This window comes from Oncorhynchus nerka, linkage group LG20 (assembly GCF_034236695.1).
Source record: "Oncorhynchus nerka isolate Pitt River linkage group LG20, Oner_Uvic_2.0, whole genome shotgun sequence".
Classification (NCBI taxonomy): domain Eukaryota; kingdom Metazoa; phylum Chordata; class Actinopteri; order Salmoniformes; family Salmonidae; genus Oncorhynchus; species Oncorhynchus nerka.
Genome location: NC_088415.1, coordinates 58,593,494 through 58,616,486, shown reverse-complemented (window position 1 = coordinate 58,616,486; position 22,993 = coordinate 58,593,494). Strand labels below are relative to the sequence as shown.

The window sequence follows — 22,993 nt, the reverse complement described above, 5'->3', positions numbered from 1 at the left end:
TCGTATAAGGGTACCCAACTTCGACTGATTACAATCAGTAAAACAAAAGTAAAACATTCACATCATTTGTTTCCTGATGACAAATAGTTGATATCTCTGGCATTACCTCGGCTGATAAGGTGGTCAGAGAGACAGCCACTGAAGAGAGAAGAGGGGATGGCCACAAACCATGGGATAACATTAAACACCCAACCCTGCAGGGAGAACACCATAACATTTAACACCAATAACACTGATATGAGCTCAGACATGTATGACATTAATACCCTATACGTTTGTTAAGAGATCGTGATCCAACTTGGCAAACATCTAAGTTGGGGGAACATCCGAGTTCCTTAGCTAGTATTACACAGGTCTGTCAGATGCAGGGGGGTCTGACTAGATTTGAGTTCCTTAGCTAGCAGAGTTTTATGTCTACACCATGTCTACAGCGCCCTCTCTTGGTTTAATCAGTGGTATTACAGGGGTCTGTCAGATGCAGGGGGGTCTGACTAGAATTGAGCCATTTTGTATGTACACTTTCAAGTGTCTGTTGTCTTTGCCATTCCAACCTTGAACTCCAATGTGGTATTTCAAGTTTTGTTTTGTCTCGTCTTCTGAAGGAATGGGTTGGGTAAAGAGGAGGGATGGAGGGGGCAAGTTACCTTGGCATCAGGGAAGGTGTCCTTGAAGTAAGTCGGTAGCCATGACAACATTGTGAAGAAGGTGCTCGCAGTGCAAAGGTGCGTAATAATCACAGCACTGAAGGGAGGATAATGGAGACAGAGCGAGAGAGAGAGACAGAGCAAACAAATATAATTAAGTCAGTGTACCACTTCTATGACTCATAGGCTACATATTTTTAAAGCTCAAAATATTCCACAGCAGTTCCTACTTTTACTGGCTGAAATAACTTACGTATGGGTCACCACTACAGTTATATTAATGTGTATGTGCAACATAAAAACAAGCACCATCAGTATGTTTACTGTATATTTATTCGGAGTGTTTAAATAGCTCTCTCTCCACTGAGTTTCGCTCATTCAAGAACTGAACAGTGTCAGTCCGTGCTGCAAATCCATGCTCACACCAACCCCCACCTACACAGTCAGTGACATCTGCTTTTCTGTTCAGTGGTTCATTTTCCTATCGAGGTGTGGTTTAGCCATTACAGGAAATAACACCAACCAACCAACCATTTCCGTCATTGTAAACAGGGCAGATCAGTTGCACGGACTGCCATGGGGTTCTATAAATAACAGCCAATAGAGACAGGCACAGAGGATATGAATGAAGCCTTTATGTGAGACGGAAACATCGACAGGGAAGTGATCTGATCAGAGAGGATTGTGTTTGGGCCTTTTCTCACCAGACAGCAGGTTGTTTGAAGAGACGGAGCCAGTGTCTCCTGGAGAGTTTGGACCGGGGCCCTCCACGACCCAGCGACTCCAATGTGATGATAGGTCCTGGAACACACACACACAAAGAAAGAGAAAAGTCTGAGCTCAATGTGGAGCTCAGAGGAAGTTCATGACAACAATACGAGCAGATGGCTAGAAAACAACAATGACGCAGCACTTGCCCAAAATAGTCCAGCTGTGAAATGAAAGTGTTCAGTTTCAGTAAGATATGCATGTTGCAATTACACCTACACACTCCTTACCGTCCCCTTTGAGCAGGTATTTCCACATGCAGTACGCCCAGAGGACAGAGAGCAGACCAGACACATAGAACACACTCTCCCAACCATACAGGTCCAGCATGAGGGAACCAGCCCCCCCAATCACCAGTGTCCTGCAGGAGACAACAGCACTGGTCAAACACTCAAACTGTAGTGTTGTATTGTATTGTTTTTTTACTGCAATGGCAAAACAAGACCATCTGTGGAGAATTCCTGACTGGAGACGGAACATCTGTGGTTCCCTGATGAGTTGTTTATGGCCAGCCCAAAATGACATCCCCCGGCAACTCCAATGACAAACAGCTGACCCTGGCTTCCATAACAGATGACCTCAACAACAGCAGCACTTAAAACACCCCGGTAAAAACTGCTCGAAGGCACAGATCTAGGATCAGCTTACCCTGGCTTCCATAACAGATGACCTCAACAACAGCAGCACTTAAAACACCCTGGTAAAAACTGCTCGAAGGCACAGATCTAGGATCAGCTTACCCTCCCTCAATCATACTCTTTAAACACCAGTGGGGGAAACAATGGAGCTCAAGGCAGGGGAAGGGTTGCAAAGCTTCTGGTAATTTACCAAAGTTACAGGAATTTTCGGTAATATAACAAAATTAATTCATATACAGTATTCATTTTTTTTTATATCTGTGTCCATATTATCCATGAGTTTCTTGTGGATAGAATATATGGTTCAAGAGAAAATAGACTTATTAATGAAAAAACCATCTATTCAACAATGGCATTATAACTCTTCCAACTAAGGCCCTTTTCCACAACTGACACCAGTTTGGTGCCAAAAAATTCACAACACAAAAAAAAGGAAGTTTGATGCTGAAACCCTCATATTAAACATATTATAGAAGTAAATGAAGTTGATGCTGGGATAGTAAGCAACGCTCGAAAAGCCTTACTGCAAACAAACTTCCAGAAATAATTAAGGCACTCATGTAGTGAAAACATTAAGAAGCCTTTATTGTTTTACGGCCAAGAATAAGAAAATACTGATGCGTTGCGACTATAACAGCCTTCATCAGGGTGACAAGGAATAGTGGTGGACAACGCGTGTATATCCCGGCTTTCTGGGCATTGTTTCCTGTATTAGCATCAACTTCTTTTTGCTCTACAGTATTTCATCCCATGATCAAAGAGCACCTCGTGGATGAACTAAAAACCAAAGTGCTCCTCTCCTGTGTCTCTACATTAAACATATTATATTTAGGATAACGTTTTACAGCTTTGTTGTTCCAATGTTATTTGATTTAATAATATTAATAATATATTCAACATGTGAAAAGGCCACACAGAGGGACAGAGATAATTACACACTGGGGTCAAGCTTCCTGCCATCCAGGACCTACACACTAGGCAGTGTCAGAGGAAGAGTCAAAAGACTCCAGTCCCCCTAGTCAGACTGTTCTCACTACCACTGCACAGCACAGCAAGCGGTACCGGAGCGCCAGATCTTGGTCCAAAAGGCTCCTTAACAGCTTCTACCCCCAAGCCTGCTGAAGAATTAATCAAATGGCCAACCGGACATTTTGCATTGACCCCCCCTTTGTTTGTTTTTACAATGCCGTTACTTGCTGTTTATTATCTATGCAGTCACTTTACCCTGACTAACCAGTACCCCTGTATATAGTCTCATTACTAACCTGTCCCTGTATATAGCCTCATTACTAACCTGTCCCCCTGTATATAGCCTCATTACTAACCTGTACCCCTGTATATAGCCTCATTACTAACCTGTCCCCTGTATATAGCCTCATTACTAACCTGTACCCCTGTATATAGCCTCATTACTAACCTGTCCCCCTGTATATAGCCTCATTACTAACCTGTACCCCTGTATATAGCCTCATTACTAACCTGTCCCCTGTATATAGCCTCATTACTAACCTGTACCCCTGTATATAGCCTCATTACTAACCTGTACCCGTGTATATAGCCTCATTACTAACATGTACCCCTGTATATAGCCTCATTACTAACCTGTACCCCTGTATATAGCCTCATTACTAACCTGTCCCCCTGTATATAGTCTCATTACTAACCTGTCCCCTGTATATAGCCTCATTACTAACCTGTACCCCTGTATATAGCCTCATTACTAACCTGTACCCCTGTATATAGCCTCATTACTAACCTGTACCCCTGTATATAGCTTCATTACTAACCTGTCCCCCTGTATATAGTCTCATTACTAACCTGTACCCCTGTATATAGCCTCATTACTAACCTGTACCCCTGTATATAGCCTCATTACTAACCTGTCCCCTGTATATAGCCTCATCACTAACCTGTACCCCTGTATATAGCCTCATTACTAACCTGTACCCCTGTATATAGCCTCATTACTAACCTGTACCCCTGTATATAGTCTCATTACTAACCTGTACCCCTGTATATAGCCTCATTACTAACCTGTCCCCCTGTATATAGCCTCATTACTAACCTGTACCCCTGTATATAGCCTCATTACTAACCTGTCCCCTATATATAGCCTCATTACTAACCTGTCCCCTGTATATAGCCTCATTACTAACCTGTCCCCTGTATATAGCCTCATTACTAACCTGTACCCCTGCACATTGACTCAGTACCAGTACCCCTGTATATAGCCGCATTACTAACCTGTACCCCTGTATATAGCCTCATTACTAACCTGTACTCCCTGTATATAGTCTCATTACTAACCTGTACCCGTGTATATAGCCTCATTACTAACCTGTACCCCTGCACATAGACTCGGTACCAGTACCCCTGTATATAGCCTCATTACAAACCTGTACTACTGTATATAGCCTCATTACTAACTGTCCCCTGTATATAGCCTCATTACTAACCTGTCCCCCTGTATATAGCCTCATTACTAACCTGTACTACTGTATATAGCCTCATTACTAACTGTCCCCTGTATATAGCCTCATTACTAACCTGTCCCCCTGTATATAGCCTCATTACTAACCTGTACTACTGTATATAGCCTCATTACTAACTGTCCCCTGTATATAGCCTCATTACTAACCTGTCCCCCTGTATATAGCCTCATTACTAACCTGTACTACTGTATATAGCCTCATTACTAACTGTCCCCTGTATATAGCCTCATTACTAACCTGTACCCATGTATATAGCCTCATTACAAACCTGTACACCTGTATATAGCCTCATTACTAACCTGTACCCCTGTATATAGCCTCATTGTCATTCTTTTATTTTATTTTACTTTAGTTTATTTAGTAAATATTTTCTTAACTCTATTTTCTTAAAACTGCATTGTTGGATAAGGGCTTGTAAGTAAGCATTTTAAAGTAAGGTACACCTGTTGTATTCGGCTCATGTGACAAATAAAATTGGATTTGATTTTACTGTGATCATTTGAAGTACCCAAAAGGGCCTCTAGATGTCTTTTGATAAATTACATAGAAATTCTTTAAAGTTCAAAAATTCTGGCAGTTTCCAGTAATATTTGCAACCCTAGATCAGCGTGGAAACAGGGAGTTTCGTAGGGCTAGACTCACCCCAGATAGGAGCCACTGCCCACAGTGCTCATGAGGAATCCTCTCTCACTCTCCACCACCTTCTGAGAACACAGGCTCACCAGAGATGGGTAGTGCACACCTGGAGGTACAGATACACAGCTCTGTTACACTATGTAGTGAGCGCAGAAAGTCACACACATTGGTTCATTCATTTAATACATATTTGGAAGGAATGTTCTGTATTCTGTCTTCTTTAGGCAAAATGACACAGAAAGTGGAAAACGGCAAAAGAAAAACACCATTGTCTCAAATGAGAAAGCGTTGTCGCCTGCAGAATCAAACTAATGATTCATATCCTGACACGACGCGTTTCAAATCAACATCTAAATTTAATTGTAAATACGGGTCCTTTTTCAACAATGCAGAGTTAAAGATAAAAAAATGTATAACATTTTGAATAGTGACAATAAATAAATACACAAAAAGAACATGGCAATATACAGGGAGTACCAGTACTGAGTCAATGTGCAGGGGTACGAGGTAATAACATGGCAATATACAGGGAGTACCAGTACTGAGTCAATATGCAGGGGTACGAGGTAATAACATGGCAATATACAGGGAGTACCAGTACTGAGTCAATATGCAGGGGTACGAGGTAATAACATGGCAATATACAGGGAGTACCAGTACTGAGTCAATATGCAGGGTTACGAGGTAATAACATGGCAATATACAGGGAGTACCAGTACTGAGTCAATATGCAGGGGTACGAGGTAATAACATGGCAATATACAGGGAGTACCAGTACTGAGTCAATATGCAGGGGTACGAGGTAATAACATGACTATATACAAGGAGTACCAGTACTGAGTCAATGTGCAGGGGTACGAGGTAATAACATGGCTATATACAGGGAGTACCAGTACTGAGTCAATATGCAGGGGTACGAGGTAATAACATGACCATATACAGGAGTACCAGTACTGAGTCAATATGCAGGGGGTGCGAGGTAATAACATGGCAATATACAGGGAGTAACAGTACTGAGTCAATATGCAGGGGTACGAGGTAATAACATGACTATATACAGGGAGTACCAGTACTGAGTCAATATGCAGGGGTACGAGGTAATAACATGACTATATACAGGGAGCACCAGTACTGAGTCAATATGCAGGGGTACGAGGTAATAACATGGCAATATACAGGGAGTACCAGTACTGAGTCAATATGCAGGGGTACGAGGTAATAACATGACTATATACAGGGAGTACCAGTACTGAGTCAATATGCAGGGGTACGAGGTAATAACATGACTATATACAGGGAGTACCAGTACTGAGTCAATATGCAGGGGTACGAGGTAATAACATGGCAATATACAGGGAGTACCAGTACTGAGTCAATATGCAGGGGAACGAGGTAATAACATGGCAATATACAGGGAGTACCAGTACTGAGTCAATATGCAGGGGTACGAGGTAATAACATGGCAATATACAGGGAGTACCAGTACTGAGTCAATATGCAGGGGTACGAGGTAATAACATGGCTATATACAGGGAGTACCAGTACTGAGTCAATATGCAGGGGTACGAGGTAATAACATGGCTATATACAGGGAGTACCAGTACTGAGTCAATATGCAGGGGTACGAGGTAATAACATGGCAATATACAGGGAGTACCAGTACTGAGTCAATATGCAGGGGTACGAGGTAATAACATGGCAATATACAGGGAGTACCAGTACTGAGTCAATATGCAGGGGTACGAGGTAATAACATGGCTATATACAAGGAGTACCAGTACTGAGTCAATATGCAGGGGTACGAGGTAATAACATGGCTATATACAGGGAGTACCAGTACTGAGTCAATATGCAGGGGTACGGAGGTAATTGAGGTAGCTATGTACATATACAGTGCATTCAGAAAATATTCAGACCCCATGACTATTTCCACATTGCTACGTTACAGCCTTACTCGCAAATAGATTAAATTGTTTTCCCCCCTCATCAACCTACACACAATACCCCATAATGACAAAGCAAAAACAGGTCTTTAGAAAGATTTATATATAAAAATAAATAATGAAGTATGGCATTTCCATAAGTATTCAGACCCTTTACTCAGGACTTTGTTGAAGCACCTTTGGCAGCGATTACAGCCTCGAGTATCTGAGGAGTTTCTCCCATTCTCTGTAGCGCTCTCCTACATGTTGTAAAAACGTTACATGGACGCTGCACATTTCATTGCATAATGCAGCAAATAGAGGAGAGTTCAGTGGCCTTGCTTAAACAAAGTTAACCATTTTCACTGTAGTGTCAGTGGATGCTGCAGTGTACCCAAGTGGCGTCGGGAGCAACTGCTTGTATGCGCGTTACCACTCCACTATGTCTCCCTGTCATGGCTTTTGCGTCATCAGTAGTTACCAACACATCTTGACCACCAAAGTCCATTTGATGTCACAAAGCTGTCCAGTACTTTAAACATATCCTCTCTTGTTGTACATTTGTCCCAGCCATATCTGCACCATATAAGAATCATATTTTTAGTTTGCGTACCCCCGACGGCATTGCGCGTACCCCAGTTTAGGAATACCTGCTCCACATGATAAAGCTGCATATGTTTTTGAGGATCTGAAGGCCCATGCCAAATCTTTATAGCCTCCCGAGGGGGAAGAGGCGCTGTCTTGCCCTGACAACTGTGTGTGTCTGGACCATGTTAATTCTTTAGTGAACTTGATACTCAACCCGCTCCACTACATCCCCATCGATGTGGATGAGGGCGTGCTTCCCCCCTCCAGGATCCTAATATTTAGAGTGGATTTCCCTTTGTACTGAAATCATTAAATTATTATCCAGACTATGGCTTTACATATTAGTACATATGCACATATATGTACACCTCATCGCAATCTGTTTACCATGACTTCTAGGGAGAGGGAAAATAAAAAACATCCCAACATTACAGTATATAAAGAAGATTGGTAGAGTAATACATAAGATGATACTAATTTTCTAGGTTTAAACTACATGACCAAATGTATGTGGACACCTGCTTGACGAGCATCTCATTCCAAATCACAGGCATTAATATGGAGTTGGTCCTCCTTTGCTGCTAGAACAGCCTCCACTCTTCTGGGAAGGCTTTCCACTAGATGCTGAAACATTGTCTGGGGGAGGGGGGTGGCTTGCCTCCATTCAGCCACAAGAGGATTAGTGAGGTCGGGCACTGATGTTGGGTGATTAGGCGAGTGCGATGGGGTTGAGGTCATGGCTCTGTGCAGGCCAGTCAAGTTCTTCCACACCTCGACAAACCATATCTGTATGGACCTCACTTTGTGCACGGGGGAATTGTCATGCTGAAACAGGAAAGGGCCTTTCCCAAACTGTTGCCACAACATTGGAAGGACAGAATCATGTAGAATGTCATTGTATGCTGTAGCATTGTGATTTCCCTTCACTGAAACTAAGAGGCCCGCACCATGAAAAACAGCCACAGACCATTATTCCTCCTCCACCAAACTTTACAGTTGGGCAGGTTCTCTTGGCATCCACCAAACCCAGATTCGTCTGTTTGACTGCCAGATGCTGAAGTTTGATTCATCACTCCCGAGAACGCGTTTCCACTGCTCCAGTCCAATGGTGTCGAGCTTTACACCCCTCCAGCCGACGCTTGGCATTGTGAAATGAAGATCTTAGCCTTGTGTGTGGCTACTTGGCCATGGAAACCCATTTCATGAAGCTCCCGACGAACAGTTCTAGTGCTGACGCTGCTTCCAGAGGCAGTTTGGAAATCGGTAGTGAGCATTGCAAGCGTGCTACAGCACTCGGCGGTCCCGTTCTGTGATCTTCTGTGGCCTACCACTTTGCGGCTGAACCATTGTTGCTCCTAGATGTTTACACGTCACAATAACAGCACTTCGAGTTGACCGGGGCAGCTCTAGCAGGGCAGAAATTTGACTTGTTGAACAGTTGGCATCATATGACGGTGCCATGTTGAAAGTCGCTGAGCTCTTCAGTACGGGCCATTCTACTGCCAATGTCAATGGAGACACTTGCTAGCTGGTCAGAGCATACTCTGTGTACGCTTCCTGGTATTCCGTTTGGCCCTGCGGCCTTGCGAATGTTAACCTGTTTAGCCTCTCTGCACCAGATTTGCCAGTTCTTGCTGTGAGATGTTACCCCACTCTTCCATCAAGGCACCTGCAAGTTTCCGGACATTTCTGAGGGGAATGGCCCTAGCCCTCACCCTCTAATCCAACTGGTCCCAGACGTGGTCAATGGGATTGAGATCCGGGCTCGTTGCTGGCCATGGCAGAACACTGACATTCCTGTCTTGCAGGAAATCACACACAGAACAAGCAGTATGGCTGATGGCATTGTCATGCTGGAGGGTCATGTCAGGATGAGCCTGCAGGAAGGGTACCACATGGGGGAGGAGGATGTCTTCCCTATAACGCACAGCATTGAGATTACCTGCAATGACAACAAGCTCAGTCCAATGATGCTGTGACACACCGCCCCAGAACATGACGGACCCTTCACCTCCAAATCAATCCCGCTCCAGAGTACAGGCCTCGGTGTAACGCTCATTCCTTTGATGGTAAACGTGAATCCAACCATCATCCCCGGTGAGACAAAACCACGACTCGTCAGTGAAGAGCACTTTTTGCCAGTTCTGTCTAGTCCAGCGACGGTGGGTTTGTGCCCATAGGCAATGTTGTTGCTGGTGATGTCTGGTGAAGACCTGCCTTACAACAGGCCTACAAGCCCGCAGTCCTGCCTCTCTCAGCCTATTGTGGACAGTCTGAGCACTGATGGAGGGATTGTGCGTTCCTGGTGTAACTCTGGCAGTTGTTGTTGCCATCCTGTACCTGTCCAGCAGGTGTGATGTACCGATCCTGTTCATGTGTTGTTACACGTGGTCTGCTACTACGAGGACGATCAGCTGTCTGTCCTGTCTCCCTGTAGCGCTGTCTTAGGCGTCTCACAGTACGGACATTGCAATTTATTGCCCTGGTCACATCTACAGTCCTCATGCCTCCTTGCAGCATGCCTAAGACACGTTCACGCAGATGAGCAGGGACCCTGGTCTTTCTTTTGGTGTTTTTCAAAGTCAGTAGAAAGGCCTCTTTAGTGTCCTAGGTTTTCATAACTGTGACCTTAATTGCCTACCGTCTGTAAGCTGTTAGTGTCTTAACGACCTTTCCACAGGTGCATGTTCATTAATTGTTTATGGTTCATTGAACAAGCATGGGAAGTTATTTGGATTTTTACTAATTATCTTTATCTTCGAAAGACAGGGTCCTGAAAATATCCTTTCAGTATATATATATATTTTCCTCTTCTTTTTTTTCCTTCAGAACATTGACCGTGTGTAGGTAGATAAGTGTGTAGGTAGATAAGTGTGTAGGTAGATGCGGAAAGATGTATACAAAAAATGTGTTGCAAGTCACACCTAACTCGGTTCTTTAGTAGAGGTTGAATAGTCTATTGTTCAGCTAATAGCCCATCCTGCTGCGCTTGTGAAAAACTAATAATAATACTTTTCCCCCTTTCCACATGATAAAGATTCCAATAGAAAGTGTTTTTAGCCACAATCGGCCCCCCAATTAATACATTTGGGCACAGTCGATAGCGTGCTGGACTTCGGGCTACAATGTTGAGGGTTTGAAACCTGCTCCCTGCTTGTTTCATTACATTATTCCCATCTCATTCCTCACGTAATTTTTTTATTTATTTTTTATTTGACCTTTATTTTACTAGGCAAGTCAGTTAAGAACAAATTCTTATTTTCAATGACGGCCTAGGAACAGTGGGTTAACTGCCTGTTCAGGGGCAGAACGACAGATTTGTACCTTGTCAGCTCGGGGATTCGAACTTGCAACCTTTCGGTTACTAGTCCAACGCTCTAACCACTAGGCTACCCTGCCGCCCCCGATTCTCCACCTGAGTGGCTCGCTTGTGGGCGTGCTGGTAGGGTGTACTGTTTTCTTTCTCTATATATGAATTACAAATCAGCCTTTACTTAAATCATGTTTCTAGTCTATTGCATAGTTACAATGTGTAACCATTGATGTCCCAGGAGCAGGAAACACTGTTGAAGTGGATGATACATCATTCAGATGCGTTTGATACACCTGGTATTGGATAGTTACAATGTGTAACCATTGATGTCCCAGGAGCAGGAAACACTGTTGAAGTGGATGATACATCATTCAGAGGCGTTTGATACACCTGGTATTGGATAGGACGGGAAAAAACTCGCTAAAGAGCAAAGTTCGTCATTTAACTTTGACGGAAAAATATGCACAATCGTAAAACAAGGGTTCAATAAAAAAAGAAATAAAAAAAGTAGGAAACAGTTATACCTCAGGAGGAAGCAATAAAGTCAAACTTCAACCCCAGAGGCCACTCTTAAAGGTAAAGCCACAGGCTATGTAGTTCTGAAGGTGAGACCATCTTTGTTTGTTCAGGACAGAGAAACTATTTGACTGGTTTTGTACAGTATTTGACTCTTAACCAGAAACCAGTTCTCTCGGTTTGGGCACACAGTTGCTTGTCCCTTCCTCATGTAGTTATAATTACAGCACTATATAGGAAATAATAGGGTGTCATTTGAGACGGAGCATAGCTGTTCATTCGCTCCCAGTGCCCAGTGACCTCTGACCTTGCAGCAGCCCCATCAGGAAGCGGGCCAGCGTCATGGAGAAGATGGGCTGAGAGCAGAAGTGGGCCAGGACGGGTGTGAAGGCTGTCATCGCCCCCCAGGCCGCCGCAGACAGCAGGAGCACCTTCTCACCTCCAACCCTGAAGGGAATAGATATCATAATAATGTTACTGCAACAACATGCACTCTCCAGACAACTTTATTATTACGACTATACATTCTCACCTTCAGCCATGAGGAGTCATATAACAGCATGGCTATTACTACAGTATTACACTACACCATCAACCCTGAGGGGAAGAGAGAGTCATATAACAGCATGGCTATTACTACAGTATTACACTACACCGTCAACCCTGAGGGGAAGAGAGAGTCATATAACAGCATGGCTATTACTACAGTATTACACTACACCGTCAACCCTGAGGGGAAGAGATGGAGTAATATAACAGCATGGCTATTACTACAGTTACACCGTCAACCCTAAGGGGAAGAGAGAGTCATATAACAGCATGGCTATTACTACACAGTATTACACTGAACCCTGAGGGAAGAGATGGAGTAATATAACAGCATGGCTATTACTACAGTATTACACTGACTGAGGGGAAGAGAGAGTCATATAACCATGGCTATTACTACAGTATTACACTACACCGTCAACCCTGAGGGGAAGAGAGAGTCATATAACCGCATGGCTATTACTACAGTATTACACTACACCGTCAACCCTGAGGGGAAGAGATAGTCATATAACAGCATGGCTATTACTACAGTATTACACTACACCGTCAACCCTGAGGGGAAGAGAGAGTCATATAACAGCATGGCTATTACTACAGTATTACACTACACCGTCAACCCTGAGGGGAAGAGATGGAGTAATATAACAGCATGGCTATTACTACAGTATTACACTACACCGTCAACCCTGAGGGAAGAGAGTCATATAACCACATGGCTATTACTACAGTATTACACTACACCGTCAACCCTGAGGGGGAAGAGAGAGTCATATAACCGCATTGCTATTACTACAGTATTACACTACACCGTCAACCCTGAGGGGAAGAGATGGAGTAATATAACAGCATGGTTATTACTACAGTATTACACTACACCGCCAACCCTGAGGGGAAGAGATGGAGTAATATAACAGCATGGCTATTACTACAGTATTACACTACACCGTCAACCCTGAGGAAGAGAGAGGCATATAACAGCATGGCTATTACTACAGTATTACACTACACCGTCAACCCTGAGGAAAGAGAGATATAACAGCATGGCTATTACTACAGTATTACACTACACCGTCAACCCTGAGGGGAAGAGATAGTCATATAACAGCATGGCTATTACTACAGTATTACACTACACCGTCAACCCTGAGGGGAAGAGATGGAGTAATATAACAGCATGGCTATTACTACAGTATTACACTACACCGTCAACCCTGAGGGGAAGAGAGTCATATAACAGCATGGATATTACTACAGTATTACACTACACCGTCAACCCTGAGGGGAAGAGAGAGTCATATAACAGCATGGCTATTACTACAGTATTACACTACACCGTCAACCCTGAGGGAAGAGAGTCATATAACAGCATGGCTATTACTACAGTATTACACTACACCGTCAACCCTGAGGGAAGAGAGAGTCATATAACAGCATGGCTATTACTACAGTATTACACTACACCATCAACCCTGAGGGGAAGAGAGTCATATAACAGCATGGCTATTACTACAGTATTACCACCGTCAACCCTGAGGGGAAGAGAGAGTCATATAACAGCATGGCTATTACTACAGTATTACACTACACCGTCAACCCTGAGGGGAAGAGAGAGTCATATAACAGCATGGCTATTACTACAGTATTACACTACACCGTCAACCCTGAGGGGAAGAGAGTCATATAACAGCATGGCTATTACTACAGTATTACACTACACCGTCAACCCTGAGGGGAAGAGAGAGTCATATAACAGCATGGCTATTACTACAGTATTACACTACACCATCAACCCTGAGGGGAAGAGAGTCATATAACAGCATGGCTATTACTACAGTATTACACTACACCGTCAACCCTGAGGGGAAGAGAGAGTCATATAACAGCATGGCTATTACTACAGTATTACACTACACCATCAACCCTGAGGGAAGAGTCATATAACAGCATGGCTATTACTACAGTATTACACTACACCGTCAACCCTGAGGGAAGAGAGAGTCATATAACAGCATGGCTATTACTACAGTATTACACTACACCATCAACCCTGAGGGGAAGAGAGAGTCATATAACAGCATGGCTATTACTACAGTATTACACTACACCGTCAACCCTGAGGGGAAGAGAGAGTCATATAACAGCATGGCTATTACTACAGTATTACACTACACCGTCAACCCTGAGGGGAAGAGAGAGTCATATAACAGCATGGCTATTACTACAGTATTACACTACACCGTCAACCCTGAGGAAGAGATGGAGTAATATAACAGCATGGCTATTACTACAGTATTACACTACACCATCAACCCTGAGGGAAGAGAGAGTCATATAACAGCATGGCTATTACTACAGTATTACACTACACCGTCAACCCTGAGGGGAAGAGATGGAGTAATATAACAGCATGGCTATTACTACAGTATTACACTACACCGTCAACCCTGAGGGGAAGAGAGAGTCATATAACAGCATGGCTATTACTACAGTATTACACTACACCGTCAACCCTGAGGGGAAGAGAGAGTCATATAACAGCATGGCTATTACTACAGTATTACACTACACCGTCAACCCTGAGGAAGAGAGAGTCATATAACAGCATGGCTATTACTACAGTATTACACTACACCGTCAACCCTGAGGGGAAGAGATGGAGTAATATAACAGCTTGGCTATTAACCACTACACCGAACCCTAAGGGAAGAGAGAGTCATATAACAGCATGGCTATTACTACAGTATTACACTACACCGCCAACCCTGAGGGGAAGAGATGGAGTAATATAACAGCATGGCTATTACTACAGTATTACACTACACCGTCAACCCTGAGGGGAAGAGAGAGTCATATAACCGCATGGCTATTACTACAGTATTACACTACACCGTCAACCCTGAGGGGAAGAGAGAGTCATATAACCGCATGGCTATTACTACAGTATTACACTACACCGTCAACCCTGAGGGGAAGAGATAGTCATATAACAGCATGGCTATTACTACAGTATTACACTACACCGTCAACCCTGAGGGGAAGAGAGAGTCATATAACAGCATGGCTATTACTACAGTATTACACTACACCGTCAACCCTGAGGGGAAGAGATGGAGTAATATAACAGCATGGCTATTACTACAGTATTACACTACACCGTCAACCCTGAGGGGAAGAGAGAGTCATATAACCAGCATGGCTATTACTACAGTATTACACTACACCGTCAACCCTGAGGAAGAGAGAGTCATATAACCGCATTGCTATTACTACAGTATTACACTGACCGTCAACCCTGAGGGGAAGAGATGGAGTAATATAACAGCATGGCTATTACTACAGTATTACACTACACCGTCAACCCTGAGGGGAAGAGAGTCATATAACAGCATGGATATTACTACAGTATTACACTACACCGTCAACCCTGAGGGGAAGAGATGGAGTAATATAACAGCATGGCTATTACTACAGTATTACACTACACCATCAACCCTGAGGGGAAGAGAGAGTCATATAACAGCATGGCTATTACTACAGTATTACACTACACCGTCAACCCTGAGGGGAAGAGATGGAGTAATATAACAGCATGGCTATTACTACAGTATTACACTACACCGTCAACCCTGAGGGGAAGAGAGAGTCATATAACAGCATGGCTATTACTACAGTATTACACTACACCGTCAACCCTGAGGGGAAGAGAGAGTCATATAACAGCATGGCTATTACTACAGTATTACACTACACCGTCAACCCTGAGGGGAAGAGAGAGTCATATAACAGCATGGCTATTACTACAGTATTACACTACACCGTCAACCCTGAGGGGAAGAGATGGAGTAATATAACAGCTTGGCTATTACTACAGTATTACACTACACCGTCAACCCTAAGGGGAAGAGAGAGTCATATAACAGCATGGCTATTACTACAGTATTACACTACACCGCCAACCCTGAGGGGAAGAGATGGAGTAATATAACAGCATGGCTATTACTACAGTATTACACTACACCGTCAACCCTGAGGGGAAGAGAGAGTCATATAACCGCATGGCTATTACTACAGTATTACACTACACCGTCAACCCTGAGGGGAAGAGAGAGTCATATAACAGCATGGCTATTACTACAGTATTACACTACACCGTCAACCCTGAGGGGAAGAGAGAGTCATATAACAGCATGGCTATTACTACAGTATTACACTACACCGTCAACCCTGAGGGGAAGAGAGAGTCATATAACAGCATGGCTATTACTACAGTATTACACTACACCGTCAACCCTGAGGGGAAGAGATGGAGTAATATAACAGCATGGCTATTACTACAGTATTACACTACACCGTCAACCCTGAGGGGAAGAGAGAGTCATATAACCACATGGCTATTACTACAGTATTACACTACACCGTCAACCCTGAGGGGAAGAGAGAGTCATATAACCGCATTGCTATTACTACAGTATTACACTACACCGTCAACCCTGAGGGGAAGAGATGGAGTAATATAACAGCATGGTTATTACTACAGTATTACACTACACCGCCAACCCTGAGGGGAAGAGATGGAGTAATATAACAGCATGGCTATTACTACAGTATTACACTACACCGTCAACCCTGAGGGGAAGAGATGGAGTAATATAACAGCATGGCTATTACTACAGTATTACACTACACCGTCAACCCTGAGGGGAAGAGAGAGTCATATAACAGCATGGCTATTACCACAGTATTACACTACACCGTCAACCCTGAGGGGAAGAGAGAGTCATATAACAGCATGGCTATTACTACAGTATTACACTACACCGTCAACCCTGAGGGAAGAGAGAGTCATATAACAGCATGGCTATTACTAACAGTATTACATGGCCCTGAGGGGAAGAGAGTCATATAACTGCATTGCTATTACTACACTACACCGTCAACCCTGAGGGGAAGAGATGGAGTAATATAACAGCATGGCTATTACTACAGTATTACACTACACCGTCAACCCTGAGGGGAAGAGATGGAGTCATATAACAGCATGGCTATTACTACAGTATTACACTACACCGTCAACCCTGAGGGGAAGAGATGGAGTCATATAACAGCATGGCTATTACTACAGTATTACACTACACCGTCAACCCTGAGGGGAAGAGAGAGTCATATAACAGCATGGCTATTACTACAGTATTACACTACACCGTCAACCCTGAGGGGAAGAGAGAGTCATATAACAGCATGGCTATTACTACAGTATTACACTACACCGTCAACCCTGAGGGGAAGAGAGTCATATAACAGCATGGCTATTACTACAGTATTACACTACACCATCAACCCTGAGGGGAAGAGAGGAGTCATATAACAGCATGGCTATTACTACAGTATTACACTACACCGTCAACCCTGAGGGGAAGAGAGTCATATAACAGCATGGCTATTACTACAGTATTACACTACACCGTCAACCCTGAGGGGAAGAGAGAGAGTCATATAACAGCATGGCTATTACTACAGTATTACACTACACCGTCAACCCTGAGGGGAAGAGAGAGTCATATAACAGCATGGCTATTACTACAGTATTACACTACACCGTCAACCCTGAGGGAAGAGAGTCATATAACAGCATGGCTATTACTACAGTATTACACTACACCGTCAACCCTGAGGGGAAGAGATGTCATATAACAGCATGGCTATTACTACAGTATTACACTACACCGTCAACCCTGAGGGGAAGAGAGAGTCATATAACAGCATGGCTATTACTACAGTATTACACTACACCGTCAACCCTGAGGGGAAGAGAGTCATATAACAGCATGGCTATTACTACAGTATTACACTACACCGTCAACCCTGAGGGGAAGAGAGAGTCAGTCATATAACACTATCGTCAACCCTGAGGGGAAGAGAGAGTCACCTACAGTATTACACTACACCGTCAACCCTGAGGGGAAGAGAGAGTCATATAACAGCATGGCTATTACTACAGTATTACACTACACCGTCAACCCTGAGGGGAAGAGAGAGTCATATAACAGCATGGCTATTACTACAGTATTACACTACACCATCAACCCTGAGGGGAAGAGAGAGTCATATAACAGCATGGCTATTACTACAGTATTACACTACACCGTCAACCCTGAGGGGAAGAGAGAGTCATATAACAGCATGGCTATTACTACAGTATTACACTACACCGTCAACCCTGAGGGGAAGAGATAGTCATATAACAGCATGGCTATTACTACAGTATTACACTACACCGTCAACCCTGAGGGGAAGAGATGGAGTAATATAACAGCATGGCTATTACTACAGTATTACACTACACCGTCAACCCTGAGGGAAGAGAAGTCATATAACAGCATGGATATTACTACAGTATTACACTACACCGTCAACCTGAGGGGAAGAGATGGAGTAATATAACAGCATGGCTATTACTACAGTATTACACTACACCATCAACCCTGAGGGGAAGAGAGAGTCATATAACAGCATGGCTATTACTACAGTATTACACTACACCGTCAACCCTGAGGGGAAGAGATGGAGTAATATAACAGCATGGCTATTACTACAGTATTACACTACACCGTCAACCCTGAGGGGAAGAGAGAGTCATATAACAGCATGGCTATTACTACAGTATTACACTACACCGTCAACCCTGAGGGAAGAGAGAGTCATATAACAGCATGGCTATTACTACAGTATTACACTACACCGTCAACCCTGAGGGGAAGAGATGGAGTAATATAACTGTTACGGATACAGTTATCCTGTGTGTGTGTGTTTCTTTTCTCTCCTTCTCCCCTCACAGGTGAAAACCATCACTCCCCAATCAGTCAACAATCAATCATCAATCAGAAGACACACCTCCTCCTATTTCCTACCCTATCACAGTTCCTTCCCCATGGTTTAAAAACCCCATCATTTGTTTGTTCTACAGCAATCTCTAGCTCAATCTCTAGCTCAATCTCTCTGTAAATGCCATGTCTGTAGGTCTCTGTGTTTCACTCTCGCTTTGTGTCTTAACCTCTCTTTTGTTTAAGCACCTCATAGCACTTTGTCATCACCTGTGAGTATTGTTTTTGGTTATGGTGTTTGTTTGTTGCTGGTGGGAAAAGGGGGAAACCAAGACAAGTCGCCCATGGGCATACACTACCCGTAGGTGAACTTTGTTAAATACACTAGTTAGAACTGGGTGGACCACCCACTGTATTTTTGGTTAGTTAGTTAGCTGTTGTTAAAGTAGGCTAGTCTAGCTTAGGGGTGTTTTTGAATACTTATTGTTTCTTTCCTTGGGTCCAGCTCAGCCCCTTTTCCTGCTCCCCCCATTACCGTGTGTTTATAAATAAACCTAGAGTTTGACGGTAGATTTCTGTTGTCGTGGTTATTTCGTGCACACTTTTACTTTGTCACAATAATAATGAGTTATGTTACGGGTCTCATTACCATCCCCCTAGACTGTCGGGCCAAAAGGGATTCGTAACATAAGTGGGGGCTCATCCGGGATCTGTCATAACTGACACCCATGCCGCTCATGTAGATTGTTGTAGTGGTATAGTTCACTGTTGAGCGTCATAGCTGAAGTAGCATTAGTGTTTGCTATTTTCTTTGGCACTTGTGAAGTAGTGTAAAATGACTACTTTTGATTTGAAATCCTTTTTGGATAACCCTTCGTGGGAGGTTTTTGACAAATGTCGTAGAGTTGATTTAATGACCTTGGCTGACCATTATTCAGTATTACACTACACCGTCAACCCTGAGGGGAAGAGATGGAGTAATATAACAGCATGGCTATTACTACAGTATTACACTACACCATCAACCCTGAGGGGAAGAGAGAGTCATATAACAGCATGGCTATTACTACAGTATTACACTACACCGTCAACCCTGAGGGGAAGAGATGGAGTAATATAACAGCTTGGCTATTACTACAGTATTACACTACACCGTCAACCCTGAGGGGAAGAGAGAGTCATATAACAGCATGGCTATTACTACAGTATTACACTACACCGTCAACCCTGAGGGGAAGAGAGAGTCATATAACAGCATGGCTATTACTACAGTATTACACTACACCATCAACCCTGAGGAAGAGAGTCATATAACAGCATGGCTATTACTACAGTATTACACTACACCGTCAACCATGAGGGAAGAGAGTCATATAACAGCATGGCTATTACTACAGTATTACACTACACCGTCAACCCTGAGGGGAAGAGAGTCATATAACAGCATGGCTATTACTACAGTATTACACTACACCGTCAACCCTGAGGAAGAGATGGAGTAATATAACAGCATGGCTATTACTACAGTATTACACTACACCATCAACCCTGAGGAAGAGAGAGTAATATAACAGCATGGCTATTACTACAGTATTACACTACACCATCAACCTGAGGGAAGAGAGAGTCATATAACAGCATGGCTATTACTACAGTATTACACTACACCATCAACCCTGAGGGGAAGAGAGAGTCATATAACAGCATGGCTATTACTACAGTATTACACTACACCATCAACCCTGAGGGGAAGAGAGAGTCATATAACAGCATGGCTATTACTACAGTATTACACTACACCGTCAACCCTGAGGGGAAGAGAGAGTCATATAACAGCATGGCTATTACTACAGTATTACACTACACCGTCAACCCTGAGGGGAAGAGATGTCATATAACAGCATGGCTATTACTACAGTATTACACTACACCGTCAACCCTGAGGGGAAGAGATGGAGTAATATAACAGGCTATTACTAGTATTACACTACACCATCAACCCTGAGGGGAAGAGAGAGTAATATAACAGCATGGCACCATCAACCCTCAACCCTGAGGGAAGAGAGAGTCATATAACAGCATGGCTATTACTACAGTATTACACTACACCATCAACCCTGAGGGGGAAGAGAGTCATATAACAGCATGGCTATTACTACAGTATTACACTACACCGTCAACCCTGAGGGGAAGAGAGTCATATAACAGCATGGCTATTACTACAGTATTACACTACACCGTCAACCCTGAGGGGAAGAGATAGTCATATAACAGCATGGCTATTACTACAGTATTACACTACACCGTCAACCCTGAGGGGAAGAGAGAGTCATATAACAGCATGGCTATTACTACAGTATTACACTACACCATCAACCCTGAGGGGAAGAGAGTCATATAACAGCATGGCTATTACTACAGTATTACACTACACCGTCAACCCTGAGGGAAGAGAGTCATATAACAGCATGGCTATTACTACAGTATTACACTACACCATCAACCCTGAGGGAAGAGAGAGTCATATAACAGCATGGCTATTACTACAGTATTACACTACACCGTCAACCATGAGGGGAAGAGAGAGTCATATAACAGCATGGCTATTACTACAGTATTACACTACACCGTCAACCCTGAGGGAAGAGAGAGTCATATAACAGCATGGCTATTACTACAGTATTACACTACACCGTCAACCCTGAGGGGAAGAGATGGAGTAATATAACAGCATGGCTATTACTACAGTATTACACTACACCATCAACCCTGAGGAAGAGAGAGTCATATAACAGCATGGCTATTACTACAGTATTACACTACACCGTCAACCCTGAGGGGAAGAGATGGAGTAATATAACAGCATGGCTATTACTACAGTATTACACTACACCGTCAACCCTGAGGGGAAGAGAGAGTCATATAACAGCATGGCTATTACTACAGTATTACACTACACCGTCAACCCTGAGGGGAAGAGAGAGTCATATAACAGCATGGCTATTACTACAGTATTACACTACACCGTCAACCCTGAGGGGAAGAGATGGAGTAATATAACAGCATGGCTATTACTACAGTATTACACTACACCGTCAACCCTGAGGGGAAGAGAGAGTCATATAACAGCATGGCAATTACTACAGTATTACACTACACCGTCAACCCTGAGGGGAAGAGATGGCTAGTAATATAACAGCTGGCTATTACTACAGTATTACACTACACCGTCAACCCTGAGGGGAAGAGAGAGTCATATAACAGCATGGCTATTACTACAGTATTACACTACACCGTCAACCTGAGGGGAAGAGATGGAGTAATATAACAGCATGGCTATTACTACAGTATTACACTACACCGTCAACCCTGAGGGGAAGAGAGAGTCATATAACAGCATGGCTATTACTACAGTATTACACTACACCGTCAACCCTGAGGGAAGAGAGTCATATAACAGCATGGCTATTACTACAGTATTACACTACACCGTCAACCATGAGGGAAGAGAGAGTCATATAACAGCATGGCTATTACTACAGTATTACACTATTACCCGTCAACCCTAAGGGGAAGAGAGAGTCATATAACAGCATGGCTATTACTACAGTATTACACTACACCGTCAACCCTGAGGGGAAGAGAGAGTCATATAACAGCATGGCTATTACTACAGTATTACACTACACCGTCAACCCTGAGGGGAAGAGATGGAGTAATATAACAGCATGGCTATTACTACAGTATTACACTACACCGTCAACCCTGAGGGGAAGAGATGGAGTAATATAACAGCATGGCTATTACTACAGTATTACACTACACCATCAACCCTGAGGGGAAGAGAGAGTCATATAACAGCATGGCTATTACTACAGTATTACACTACACCATCAACCCTGAGGAAGAGAGTCATATAACAGCATGGCTATTACTACAGTATTACACTACACGTCAACCCTGAGGGGAAGAGAGAGTCATATAACAGCATGGCTAGTACTACAGTATTACACTACACCGTCAACCCTGAGGGGAAGAGATGGAGTAATATAACAGCATGGCTATTACTACAGTATTAACCTACACCATCAACCCTGAGGGGA

The 22,993-nt window shown here is 43.3% G+C and overlaps 1 protein-coding gene across 1 annotated transcript in view; it reads right to left on the bottom strand.

Moving 5' to 3' along the window:
* Window positions 1-22,993, bottom strand: part of LOC115127904 (voltage-gated purine nucleotide uniporter SLC17A9-like) — a 50,852-nt gene that overhangs the window by 5,372 nt on the left and 22,487 nt on the right. The window contains exons 3-8 of the mRNA XM_065005654.1: window positions 11,825-11,964; window positions 5,185-5,284; window positions 1,643-1,773; window positions 1,349-1,445; window positions 645-741; window positions 107-194 (exon numbers count right to left, since the gene is read on the bottom strand). Coding sequence (XP_064861726.1) covers window positions 107-194; window positions 645-741; window positions 1,349-1,445; window positions 1,643-1,773; window positions 5,185-5,284; window positions 11,825-11,964 — 653 coding nt within the window. The remainder of the gene's footprint in view (window positions 1-106; window positions 195-644; window positions 742-1,348; window positions 1,446-1,642; window positions 1,774-5,184; window positions 5,285-11,824; window positions 11,965-22,993) is intronic.